The 14,416-nt window shown below is 41.7% G+C and overlaps 1 protein-coding gene across 4 annotated transcripts in view; it reads right to left on the bottom strand.

Annotated features, from left to right (window-relative positions):
- Positions 1-4,910: 4,910 nt before the first annotated feature.
- Lhfpl2 (LHFPL tetraspan subfamily member 2) overlaps positions 4,911-14,416 on the bottom strand; it is a 144,124-nt gene continuing 134,618 nt past the window's right edge. For all 4 annotated transcript variants that reach the window (XM_071612467.1, XM_027927878.2, XM_071612468.1 and 1 more), the window contains one exon: positions 4,911-8,814. In XM_071612467.1, the coding sequence (XP_071468568.1) occupies positions 8,558-8,814 (257 nt within the window). In that variant the 3' untranslated portion in view covers positions 4,911-8,557. The remainder of the gene's footprint in view (positions 8,815-14,416) is intronic.

Below are 14,416 nucleotides of genomic sequence, written 5' to 3'. Positions count from 1 at the left end.
CCAAAACCCACTGTTGTTTATCTGTTATATAGGAACAGTGGTCCCTATATTATTCTAGTTTTTTATTACAAAAACTTGGCTCACTGGGCATACACATGCTTCAGATGTTTTTCTAGCATGAAGGCAATGCATACCTGTTATAGAACAATTGAAAAATGCAGAAGGTGAAAAGTGAGAAAATCGAGCCCTTCTATTACATAAGGACACCACTGCTAATATTCTATTGTATATTCTTCCATTATTTTTCTGAGCATATGGTGTTTTTTTAAAATTTTGTTTTTCCCTTTGCTTAATATTATATAATCATTATGACCTGACAGTCATAAAAGCTAACTTTTAAAATTTAATCAATTACTATTTATTTCAATATAAATTATAGAAAACCAAAAGAAGATAAAATTGCTTAAGTTTTACCCTGATGAATAAAACTTCTATTGAAGTCTGGTTTATACTTTTCTATTAATTTTTCTAGTAAGACAACTTTCTTTCTAAAACTAAGAAATGTGCTTGCCCTGTACCCCCAGTAGCAGATCCTGCAGGGATGTTTCCCTCGCCCTCACCAGCCAGCCCCCTTTCTTTGGGCCCCTGAAGACTGCATTGGTACTGGATGTCATCAAGCTGTGGAGCACTCATGCCTCCCTCATCAAACTTTTATTCTGAATGCAGATGTGTCTGGTCTGTACTGTTTCAGAACTGGACCATATGAGGAGCCATATTCTTCCATTAAGAAGGATCCACCAAGAGCGCTGATCTGCCGTGAAAGTGAGTGAGGCAGATAGAGGGGGGCATGGGAGAGGTCTTAATAGCTTTCCATTTCTGATACGAAGCCCTATTGCTTATCTTCCTCTCATCCCATTATCCTCCTAATGTTGTTGACCTCCTTCCTTCCTGATCTCTTGAGTTGTTTTCCTGTTGTTTCCAGCTAGAGGATCTTAATCAAAAACACATAGTTTGTTACCTTTTTTTCAGCTACTATATAAATATATAATGAAAGTCTTTTCATATTTCTGAGTAATTTCCATAACATTTAGTAGTTATATAGCCATCATAAAACCTTATTATTCTCTTACATTCTAAGTTTTTTTTTTTAATTATAAGTGATTTATAAAGGAATATATTGTTGCTAAGTTTTAGGGACATAGGCTTTTGTTCTTAACAAAGATCACAGTGTCAACTATGTGTTTTCTGAACACCTGTGATGGGCATTGTCAAATTGCTCTCTAGAAAAATTGTATCCAGCTCTGCCTCCATCAGCTCTGCACAAAAGGGCCTCTTTCTCTACCACCCAGCCGATATGGATGTTACTCTTCCAAAAAGTCTCTTATACCACTCAGTTTTTTAAAAAAAATTTTTAATTGTAGATGGACACAATGCCTTTATTTTATTTATTTATTTTTTAATGTGGTGCTGTGCATTGAATCTGGTGCCTTACACGTGCCAGGCAAGCCCTTTACCTCTGAGCTACAACCCCAGCCAGGCCAGTAAGTTTTGACCAATAATCAGGAAGTCTGTTTTCTGAGCATTCTGATTTCCCATGCTGTGGTTTCAGCCAATGCTACCTGTTTGTTTGGGTTCTGTGTATCCTGCATTCACAAAGATGTCTACTTGGTGAAAGCTCGAAGGTAAAGATAATTAATTGAGTGCTTTACTATAACAGAACGGAAAACTGCATTGCTTGCCCTGTACCCCCAGTAGCAGATCCTGCAGGATCCTGGAAAAAGAAATGGTGGCCTCAGGTAGCCAATCCACTGAGTCTCTCTAGGTAAATTTAGATTGATTTTGGCAACAAGTTATGTTACCCTTCACAAAATGTAATTTCTTAAAGCAACTCTAAATGATATTAGTCTGGGCAGATAAAGGTTCTTTGAGTTTTCTTCTAATAATGATGACTTACAATATATTAGAGACTACACGAAATGCTTTGCATATATTACAGTCTCACCAAATCTATGATGTGACTTCCATTACTGGCCGTTTTCTCAGAGAACTAGATTACTTCAAGGTCACTCAATGAGTGACTATGGTGAAGGGCCAGGTAACAGCAGCTGAAACACCTAGGCCCCCTGACTCCTTCCAAATGGGGGCTGCTTCTGCTCCTCAGCACCACTTTTCTCCAGTTCTTTGTGTTCCCTCCTATCTTTCCACATTTCTAGTAATCCATGCCCATTCTTTTTCTTTTTTTTTGTTTGGTGGCGGGGAGTACTAGGGATTGAACTCAGGGGCTCTTAACCACTGAGCCACATCCCCAGCCCTATTGTATTTTATTTAGAGACAGGGTCTCGCTGAGTTGCTTAGTGCCTCACTTTTTGCTGAAGCTAGCTTTGAACTCACTATCCTCCTGCCTCAGCCTCCTGAGCTGCTGGGATTATAGGTGTGCATTACCATACCTGGCTCTGTGCCCATTCTTTAGGGAAAAAATTATAGCATGTTGTTGCAAGTTTCTAGACCAAAGGCCAGCCCTCCAGCCTGCAGGCGATTCCCTGGTTCTTGCTCTTCTATTGTTTGTGTACTAAATGGCCTCTGATGTTTTTTTGTGTTTGGAGAAACTTTGATAAAAAAAATCCTTAATTATTAGGTTAAATATGCTTCTTATGTGATCATATAGGTACTAATCCTGGATGAGAGATTATTTATACTAAAAAAAATAATATAAACTGTGAAAGCCTATCACTTAAAAGTTTTGCCAGTCATGTAGCTGATTACTTTTAGTGTCTGTGTCAGGATTGAGCTGAATCATCACTGATGAATTGAAACCTATGGTGTTATCTTCAAAAGTATGAGAACTTACAAGGTTATGCTCTGAGGGTAAGGACAGAGCAGTGTTTTCCTCAGTTGTGATCTAGTGATGTAGCACTTTTGAAGTTAGTCTGTTTGCCACACTGAGGTATTAGTTTTCCCACAGAGTGTGTATTGGCCGTTTGTCTTGCTCATTCTGGGTAGAAGAAATGTAACTTGGCAGCCTGATATTAAACCTGTGTTTGAGCTTTGGCTTTGCTACTTACTAGTTTTCTGATTTTGGGAAACTGACTTAACTAATGTCAGTTATGTGACAGTTACTTATCTGTAAAATAAGGATTTTCTACCTTTTAGGGTTTGATGAATAAATGAATTAGTATCAAGTGCTTACCATAATATTTGCAGACAGAAAGTGCATAATAACCAAAACACACTATCATTTCTCAATGGGGATGATGAATCCCAAATCCCTGTCCCTGAGTGGGTCTTCTCTCCAGTCTGTCCCGCACTCACACAGGACTTCTCCAGGGGCAGCCTGCAGGGAACCTCCCACTGCTCCACTCTCCCTGTTCCTTCTGGATCCTTCATCCCAGCAACTGTGCCGCTTTCCACCTAAAGCTTACTCGAAACACCTGATGGTCATCCTGGACTTCCTCCTCCCTCCCAATTGCTTCTGATCAGTCCCTAGGCTGTCCATTCTTAAGCTCTAACTTCTTTAGTTCATGCTTTGCTTGTCACTGCCGTAATGGGCTTGCTTCCCCTGTAAATACATTATAGGTGTTTTCCCAAACATGGGCACTTCAGGGTCTACTCACCTGTAGGTGTTAGGTTTTTCATGATGTTGGCTATAAAAAGCCAAGGAGTTGCTAATAGCTACATGTTATTTGATTGACTTCTCTTTCCCATATAGTTTTGTTTTTTCTATTTCCTCTATTTGTGTCTCTATCTGTATCCTGTGAACCTAAGCAAAATTAGCAGCTCACATCTTGAAGACTTATTTTGCAGAACTCCTCAGGGTAAGGAGAGGAAGCTGCGAGGAAGGAGATAGCAGGGGCAGCGGTGGGAGGGCCTCAGCAATGACCAAGCGGCTGCGATGGGCCTCAGAAATTAGGACAATTATTGGGTTTTACTGCTTTGAAGAGTAGTCTGTTTCGATGCCCTTATCCTTTAGTGTTTGAATTGAAAAGGTATTGATTTATTTGAAATTGCTTAAGTAAGGTCTGCATAAAAGAACTGTCTAGGGTAATACTGTTCTTAAATGTTTGTTAGGCAAAGAAGTTAAGGGGATGATCTAAGAATAAGTCAAATGTATGTTCCAAGATTAGTCATAGAAATTTGAGTAGCAAAACTGCTGGGTAAAAACCAAGGATGGAAAGAAAGCACATGGGAGGATTCCTCAGCCTCTGCTGAAATTTAAGTCAGGGTCTTTTCTCTTTGAGGATTAACTTTTGAGAAAGCATCAACAAAACTCCCAGTTTTGCTTGGGTTATTCAGATCATGATTTGCTTGGAAAACTTACTAAGGAGGATGACTTTGCCAGCTTCTAATTATGATTTCTATTAGAAACCTGGCACCTGACATGTATGTTTAGAAACCAAAGCATAAATGTACTTTCAGCTGTCACAAGCCCTAGGCCAGGGAAAGAAATAGCCATTTTTGTTTATTCTAACAAATAGTAAGTGCTTCATGGTATATGGAGACTTGAATATGTTTATGAAAAAAGTATTTAGTATCATTAAATTTATAAATCAGAAATCAAACTATTCTGGGTGAGGCCTCTTACAGGCAGGATTATGTTCAGGAAGTGTGGATTTGGGATGACTCCATATGGTTGGTACTTTTGTTGGAAGAGGAGAATGTGGCTTCCATTAACTTTTTCTGTCACAAATGTAAAGAAATATTTAGAAGCATTTTTCTCATAGCTTTACTTTAAGGTGTTTGTGTAGTACATGAGAGGTTTTTTTCCTATTTAAAATATATTGATGCTTCTCTAGGGAAGAAACATATACTTATCTTGAAGTTAAAGATAACCTGTGGTAGGGATATTAGTAACAGAATAATTGAAAATACTTGAATGTCTTTTTTCTATCAGAAATATTATGTTAGTGTTTAAAATCGATTTTGATCAAATTACACACATCATATTGAAGCCAATATACTTAGACTTGAAAGAATGAGTTTGCAAAATCTTGTTTTAATTTCAATTCTGAGGAGGGCAGGGGAGCACATTGTGAAAATACATATGCACAGGAACCTAATCAATGCTAGACAAACAAAGTATTACTTTACAATATAGTAGGATAACCACAAATTTGAAGGCTCAAATTGAGTCCATCAGCTGTAAATACAATTTTATATTTGGCTCAAGTGGCTATTGAATATCAAGTGGTGCTAAGTTCCTCCAAAGCACCTAAGGACCCCCTCAGCCTTGGAAGGAGTTTCACCACAATCTCAGAAGAAATCCCAGTCATCCCTTTAACTCTTTTGGCCCTTGGGAGTCATTGCTACCCACACACAGATGTAGGCCAGGGATTCCCAGTGGCCACGTGTTATTGCACAGAGAGGTCTGTTCTAAGCCAGACTCTTATGGCTAAGAAGGTGTGAGATTAGCCCTTAAATAGTGGTCTAGCATTAACATGGTCTATAAAAGCACATTAAGATATAGCTCCTTAGTGATTATGTACCAGCTACTAGTTATCACACTAACAGAAAAGGCAATGTGGCAGCTTCACATTTCACATGAAAGACTAGCACTAACTGGGCCTGGCTTGCTGGCTTCACTTTCATATAAATATAATGATTATTTTAATTTAGACCCAGGAGAAAATGATTTCATGCCAGTCTTTTCTTCACATAAGATTCGTGTAGCATTAAAATTGTTAGGGGCTATTGACTTGGCCATGAAGGCAAAAATGTGTAACTCTCCTTTGCCAAAACAGAAACATCCCTGTTTTGACTCCTGTCCAGTTTCCAAAAAAACAAAACATACATACACCTTTGTTATTGCACATCTTTCACACAAACTTGTGTATGTATAAAATATATATATATATATACTTTTTAAATATGCTACACATAAAAAAGACTATGGCACTTTACAGAATACATGTTTAACAAAGATCATTACACCACAGATGTTTGAAAACTATACAAAAACCCTTACACAATTAATGTAACATTGTTGAATTAGCACACAGGTTTAAAGAATCCACAAACCCCAAGGCAAATACTTCTGCCTTAGAGTTCATTGAGAAGCCCAGCCCACGATAGAACTTTTAAGCACAAATGCAGGCAAAATAAATTATACTTTTCTTTTAGTAGTAATGGTCCTACTTATTAGAAAAACGTGAGTGGGTCAACAAGTGGTTTTTTAAAAGAGCCATGCAGAAGAGTTTTGATATAGAAAGCCTGATTTTAGATGGTCCTTTCATCCCAAAGTCAGTCTAATGGATTAAAGATTTAGAAGACCCACTATCTCTGTCTCTGGTAGAAAATTCAGCCTCTGCTCTGTTGTAGGAAGTCAGTGTTCAAGTAGTTTTTAGTGGCTTAGGGTTTTGTTTGTGCATGTGCCATTTTTGGTCTTTTATAACATTCAAATTAACCAAATAAACACTGTCAAGTGACTTTATTCTGGCTGAGAGATCACATTTTCACTTATGAACATTACCAGGTTGATTGAGGGGTACACTGCCACTTAGTCAAAGAGCATGTGATAGACATGTTCAGAGGGTCTTCTGGGCTTAGGATTTTTAAAGCAGGAGACTGAGATTAAAAAAAAAATAGAGTTAGGAAATTCTCTCTTTTGTAAAGAAAAATGATAAGAAAAAATTGTTTTTATCAAAATTTGCCTGATGATGGAAATTGCTTTTAATGATAAGTATTGCCCACATGCTGGCAGAGGGCCTTAGTGAGAACACTGTAAATTCAATCAGGGACAGGCACCTTCTCCAGTGGCTCCCATAGACTATTTTCATGTGGCTGGAGAGATGGTTAATGTTTCCTGAGCCTTTACCGAGGTTGCTAGGAGGATTTCTGTTTACACTTCTCTGAGGGGGGAAAAAGATAGGATTTAAACCTTGCTTACTTTGAACTTTGGTTTAAAAATGATAAATTAAGACCTGGTTCCATATTCCTCACTCCTCTGATCCTTAGACTTTCATCTGTTAGATAAGTTGGTTTCTAGTGTAAGCCAAAGGACAAAATGTAATAAAACTTTAGTTGCCCTATTCTGTATATAAATAAAGTACTTATTTATTCTGTACAAGGCTTAGTTCCAGACTCATATACGGCTTTAACATGATTCACCAGGGCAAGGCTGTAAAATCTAAGTCAGGGTTGTTCACCTGATGTACCACACAATAACTTGCCAGTAGAAGGGGCCTAATGACAATTAAAATTTCAAAACCACCCTCAAGCAAGCAGATTAAGAAACCCACAGAGACCTACATTTTCAATCTTTCCTCAAATCTGGCAGGTTCACCCCACTTCCTTCAGGTGCTAAGGAGTGTTTCCAAGTCATTTCTGGCTACTTGGGTCATTCTGATTACAATCTTCCTGAATCAATGTATTAGAAATTTAAGGAAACTAGATGAAAAGCCTGAATCCTTTTTAATAGTGGTGCTTGACTGTTCTTGTAAACAAGTGTGGGCAGGTGTGATGAGTTTAGTTTGGTTTGTGTTTTTTGCATTAACTTTCTACTCTGTTTTCCTGGGGACAAAGTCTTTGATGCAGCTCTTTGGTTGCAGCAATTTAATGTTATTTCAATCTGCTTTCAGGATCAACACCAGTGTCTACAGAAACTTAACTCTTGTGACTACCTCCCTTTTTTCTGCCAAAAATGCCATTCTGCTGCTAACTTTAAGGGTCACCAAACAGAAAATGTCTCCCTGAAATGCTGAGATTCTTGTGGTCCCTCCCAGTGAACATCTAAATGAGCCACAGCTAGTCTGGAGATCACTGTCCTCGGAAGGTGGAAACAGAGTTAAGTTTTCCTTTGGCAGTCAAAGCACAATCCTAATCCTGGGAGAACACTGTGATGGGGGGCGGGGAGAGGACAGTGAATCAGCCTGGGCCCTAGCCTGTCTGCTGAGAAGAGGAAAGAATTTGTCTTCAACTGGCAAGGTTCTGTAGTTTTAGTCTCACGATTGTACTGGTCCTTAATCTTTCTTTATTCAAAAGTTTCTAAAATCTTAGAGAGTGACAGTTCTGTTTATCCACCTTACCCTGAATTTAGCCTAAAATTAAGTTCTACTGCAAGTTTCCACACTGTCCCTGCTGATTCCTTTGGTCAGCTAAGCAAGAAATAGTGTCTTGCTGTGTCCTTTAGCACACATTCTATCCCCAGTAAATTTGCAGACTTCCTTTTAGTCTTCAATTGAGACACCTTGAAAGAACTACACAGAAAACCAAAACACCAACCCTACACTGCATGTGGAGGCCGATGCTCACAGGTGTGCAGCTTTGAGGCACAAATGTGCCTCAAAACAGCCTGCAAAGCTGGCTAACAGTCTCCCATTTTATCAGAAATTCAGATGCCTTTATGATTCAGATCATTATCCTTCATGGAGCCCTGGGGGAGGTGGAGTCTGACAGGACTCCTTGACTTCAGTCAGGGTCACAGACTATTTTCACGTTCCATCCCTTGTCATTTGCACTGCAACCCTCCTGTCCAGTAACTTTGCCCCTCATTGGTCCTGCTAAAGCCTGGGGCTGTGGAATGTGGCTTTGATAGGTACAGGCTAGTTCTCCACATGATTCAAAGGATGAGGACTGTTTCACAACATTACACAAGAAAGAAAATGGCATTAATGTCTCTTCCAAACTAAAGGAGGCAGATAAGGTTCTTCCCCTCTTCGATTTCTTCTTGTACTTTGTCACTGGAAGTTGCAATTTCTGCTTGTGCGGAGAAGACAGCACAGATGAAGGTGAGGACTGTGCCACCAATGGCGGTGTAAAAGGCCCAGCCCAAGGAGCAGTCTCCAGGTTTGTAGGCAGATGCGTAATGTCCACAGTAGTCTATGGCTTTCTGGCAACCCCAGCCAGCAGGGTAGAGTATCAAACCGAGGATAAGGAATAGGCCTGCAGGAGAGAAGAGAAAACAGGTGAAGCCCCTGTGGTGCTCCAACCTACAGTAGGTTCAGATCTGCAGAAACAGTTACTTGATTTGCTGGCTTTGGGCTGTGGCACCCATTCTTCAATAGAAAGTGTTAGGGATAGTTTTATGCAACTCATCTGACCTGAGCAGGAAGTATCAATTTATTAGCACTATTTTCAGCCACTTTTATACATGTTGGAACATGAATTCATTAATACTTTCTTCTAGAAAAGCAAATTAACTTGTTTGTTACTATGTCTTTGCACAAGACTACTACAGTGAACATTTCCTTTTGTTCCAGTGCAGACATGGTAAACTAAAGCCCTCAAGCCAAATGTGGCATTATAAATAAAGTTTCATGGAACATCGGCATGTCCATTCATTTCTGGGCTGCCTGTAACTGCTTTGGTGCTGGAACTGCAGAGTTAAGTAGTTCCTGTAGGCCACATGGCCTACAAAACCCAAAATATTTATAATCTGGCTTTTTGCAGAAAAGAGTTTGCCAACCTTGGTCTAACAGAATTCACACAGAATCATCGGATCCCAACCTTGGTTAAACACAGGGGTCAGGAGCCTTGAAGGAAACCAGATCGTAACCTGATTGTCACTGCTTCCAACAAGCCCACAAGGAATCTGTTTGTTAGTATTTACCAATAACCAATTGCATGCCCGGAGCAGAGATTTTGATTGTAAACCTCCTAAGAATTTTCTGTCTGGATGCTTTTAGCCTTGAGTAGACACTAAAATTATGCCTCCATTTTATTGACCACCCCATCACCATGTCACAGTAAGCATCCACCTTGCTATTCCTCCCGGTTTTACTGCTCACTGAACAACTGGATGTAGCAATTTAAGGCTGTCTTTCCTGCCTGTTCTCATCAGAGCTAGGACTAGGGAGAGGCAACTAAGGTACAGATTTTTACTCTAAATGTGCTTGTGGAAGCCCAACTGCAGATGCCTGGCTTGCCTCATCCTCACCCTCAGTGGTGGCACTGGCCACCACTCATTAGCAAAGGTTCCAAATCTTACCCAACACTTTCGGTATGAAGTATTATTTAAAGGCCTTTTTGTTTGTTTGCATCATGTGGGGCAGGAAAAAACTCTTCTCTGCAAAATGACACAAAATTGCTAAATCAACCAAAAAGTCTTAGTTTTCATAGACCTTGGAACATCAATTTTACCCTTGTAAAGAAATCTTAGAGGGCTGGGGATGTGGCTCAAGCGGTAGCATGCTCGCCTGGCATGTGTGCGGCCTGGGTTCGATCCTCAGCACCACGTACAAACAAAGATGTTGTGTCTGCTGAAAACTAAAAAATAAATATTAAAATTCTCTCTCTCTCTCTCTCTCAAAAAAAAAAAAAAATCTTAGATTGCAGTTCTCTTTCTTTTCCTACCTTAACTGAAATTCTCTGGGTTCATAACGCCAAAGCTTTTAGGTCATTTGGAAACTTTCTCACCCACAGAACATGAGTGGATCTGTGGCAGTATGGACTTTTTTGTTGTCTTTGCATTGCTGGAGACTGAGCCTGGTACCTCGTGGATACTAGGCAGTGCTCTTCCACTGAGCTCGACCCCAGCCCTTTTTGAGTCAAGTTCTCACTAGGTTGCCTAGACTGGTCTCAAACTTGCAAGCCTCCTGCCTCAGCCTCCTGAGTAGCTGGGATTACAAGTGCAGTAGAGGTTTGAAGGAAGACTGGGGACAGTGTTTCAAGCCATAGATCACAATTTTCATAGCTGTCTTCATCCTTGGATGAATTCTTCTTGTCCAGCTGGGCAGTTTAATACTACAGTGGTTTTGGGTCTGAATGTCCCCACTTCATCTTGCTGTTCCACTCAGAGGACCTCATGGGAACCACTGGGTGGTTCACAAGGAAGTCTTTCTGATTCTGCAGCCCCGGACTGCTTTCTCCACAGGTCTGGACACTGGAGCCAGGGAGGCAGTGGCTATAGTCAGGGAAGTGCAGAGTGCCCGTAGAGCTGCAGAGGAAGAGCAGCATGGTACATCATGGAGAGGGGCTGTTAGAGATGAAAGGAAGCAGTTTCCCAAGGCCAGGGCAGACGATGTGAACTGATCATCCTCTGGATTATGGAAAGTCCAGAACCAGCAGTCTAGGAGTGGGTGTCGGCAGTCAAATCAGAGGCTGCCTTGCAAGCATGCACCAGGGGAGTTCCTAGAGTGCAAGCCTGTCAGCATGGGACCAGAACAGTGTTATGATGGGTCACAGCAGAGGCTTGCCAAGTTAAGAGTGGGTCAGCCGTTAAGAGCTCTGACTTTGGAGTAAGATAAGGTCTGAATCTACAGTCCGTCTTCTATGAGCTGGGTGATCTAAGAAAAGTTTCTTGACCCAGTTCCTCACCATAAAATGGCCTCATCTTTAACTCATAAGGTGGTTGTGAATTTTAAAGTCAGTAAAGAGTACTTTCTATAATCATAACAAAGCTGGAACATAGACCAGCAGCAGCCTGCAAGTTAAAGCCTTTGACAGACCTCCCCCATCTGTGAGCACAAGCAAAGTCTAACCATCAATAATAAACAGATCTGCTTAGTTTTGAAGGCATATTTTGAAAGATATAGTTTGGGAAGATGGAAGGATATCAGGCTATAACTTAGTACCTTTGAAACAATAAACTGTTCTCCATTTGAATAGAAGTTTACTCAGCCAGGAATTCTAAAACGATTTAAAGTGATTCTTAAGTATTTCTAAGGTCTTGGACAAGCCCCAGTTAATCCTGTCTGCATCCCACTTTGTCTCCTAGGAAGCTTCACCTATGAGATCTTGATAGTTTCCTCCCTCAGACTCCTAGGTGACACACCACCACTGGGCTTTCTATCAGATGTCTACCCACACAGGACTCAAAGGCACCCTTGTTCAGACAGCCTCTGTCTTGAGGTTCTAAGTGGAGGCCCTGGGCAAGGGCACTGCTTTTCCCATTAAAAGACCAAAGTGTTCATATTCTGTAGCTCCAATTAAGGATTAATTGCACAGTTCATTTATACTGTGGCTTAAATGTAAAATGAATATATTTTAAAATATTAGGGACAGATGACAGAAAGCATGGAGTTCACTATATCATCCCAGCTCTGCCACGCTGCGCTAGGTTCTGGCTGATTGTAGGATACGTGAAATACCTTAATGCAGCATCTTGGATCCTACTTCCTGTTAGGAAGCAGGCTGGTTTAAAATAATAGAGCCCTTCCCCTAATAGCACTGGATCCACTTTCACAGCCTGTTGAGCCCAGCCAGGACACTGACCTCCTTTAGGCATTTGTTCCCTTTTCTAGGAGCACAGATGGGATACCTTGGGTGCTTTAGTCATCTTAAAAGCTTAATACTGCTATATTGCCTTAATCAGTTAGTGACAGAAGACAGCAGGGAGACCTTATTACAAAAGGGTGTCATGCTTGAGTTTGTCAAAAGCCTCAGCTTGAATATAAGCCCACAGGAAAGTCCAAATGGGAGGGTGATAAACATCAGGCTATGGTGCATCGCCCCGGGGAATTTGCAGTGTGTGGCAACCACATGCTGCCCAGGGCAGGCAACCGAGATAGTCATGCACCTCAGCAGCTTCTCCACCTGTCCACTCTGCCCTGACTGGTGGCCTCTGCTCCCAGCACTCATCAGAGCTGTCATCAACACAGCCAGTGCCAGGAAAATGCAGGAACTTAAACTGACAAAACAGCCCTTGGGTAAGCAAGAAAATAAGAATTTTTTTTTAAATCATTTTACTTCTCTGTGTATTTATATAAAGCTGCTTCTACCAAGGAATTCCAGAATGACTGGTGATTCAGGTGGCCCTCTCAGGTGACTGCACTCAACCTTCCCCTCAGGAAGCCCAGACGAGGGAAGTGTGGGCAGCCAGTCTGAATGAATTTGCATACTTGGAGAGGCTCTGTCAATCACTTTCATAGTGACCTGGATATTGCCTCAATCCTCAAAGTAGCAGAATGTGTCTTCAGACATAGGCCTGTCACCCCATGGATTGAGCTACGCTCACCTGTTCCTTTGTAATGTTACGCCTTTGCCCTGTTTGGGATAGAATGTTCCATGGAAATGCCCTTTGTGTGTCCCCTTCTCTTGCTCTGCCTTTGGGTATGACCTTCCTTGATGTCAGTCAACCAGCTGACAGCTGACATCAGGAAGCTAGACTCCACCCCTGAAACCTGACCCCTTGCCTCATTTGAATGCCTTCTCCTCAATAAAAAGGGCTCAGCACTCTCTCTCGCTTTCTGTGGACCCTTAGGGTCAGAGGAGCCATCACAGGAACCCCCCAAAAAGGTATCTCTGTCTCTTGTGTGGTTATTTCATGTAGCCCAGTCCCCCTGGAGTGACCCTGAGTGTTTTAGTCATGAGGAACGTACAGCCATTCATCTGTGCCCAGCCTACCCTGGGTCTATACTGTTCTTAGACTGAGAGCAGCTTCCCTGGGCAAGTATCCCTGGGCCCTACCTAACAAATGTCCCAAGACTGGGCATGTTTGGTGTGAGGTACTGGAAAAGGCAATAAAGCAGGCTGTGGGCACTTGCTTTCTTCTAACAGAGACCTCAACTTGGTGCCTGGCTGAGATACAGCAGGCTGGGCTGGGAGGGGGACAATGCAGGGAGGAATACTGGCTGGGAGCCAAGGACAACAGAGTCACCACCAAAAGAACACTAAGTGACCTGGAGAGCTGGTAACCTGTGCTGTGGCTCAGCTTGACAGGATGTGTCTTAGACAGTACTATGTCCTTATCCCGGAGGGACATCCTCCTAACATCTCTTATTAAAAGCCTCCCAGTTCACTATACCAAGAAAGCTGGACGATGCCAGCATCTGCTGATCCTGGGGTCACCTAGGGCATGATTCAACCTTATTGGTGGAATAAAAAAAGTAAATGAAAAGAAACTGATGGCTAGTCACTTGGACTACCCTTCAGATGCCACCTCAAGCTAGACAGTCTTGACAACCTCAGGATAACCCTCTACATGGTGCTCACCCTTATGGGGCACCAGCTATTCCAGTGTGACTCCTTTCACGTCCTCTGCTATTTTAGTCACATTATACTCCCCCCAGTTTTAGTGACCCACACAGGAATTTGCAGAGTCTCTCTGTGGAACCTAAGCATTTGGTTTGGGTTTAACTCAAATAATTAGACTACGGTCTTCGTGTAGGTAGGAACTGTGCACTACTGCTGCCTCCCCAGTGCTCAAAACAGAGGGAACTAACACCAAAAACCCCCCACACAGTCCAGCTTTCCTATCAACATTCGGCATTGACTGGGAAAAGACCAGCCCCCAAATCATCTTAGGTAACTTCCTTATCACTGCCCGGAACCAAACAGCAGGCTATCCAATGTAAGTTTTAATCAAACCCCTGTAGTGGGAAGAGAACTCTGAAGAGTCTTGCCAATCCTCAAGTTTGGGAAGGCTAGACATTGTTGAATACCATAAGCAATATGTCACTTGGTCTGAAGATGGGCCACTCAAGCTTTAGAGCACAGGGAGCTAGGAAGGGGAGCTAGGTCTCAGCCTCAGCTTATGTATGAGAGAGAGGGAAAGCTCACAGCCTTTCCCTGATTTTCTGTCACCTGCTCCTCCCCACCAGACCAA

The sequence above is a fragment of the Marmota flaviventris genome, chromosome 5 (assembly GCF_047511675.1).
Source record: "Marmota flaviventris isolate mMarFla1 chromosome 5, mMarFla1.hap1, whole genome shotgun sequence".
NCBI lineage: Eukaryota > Metazoa > Chordata > Mammalia > Rodentia > Sciuridae > Marmota > Marmota flaviventris.
This window is presented reverse-complemented; position numbering and strand designations above follow the sequence as displayed.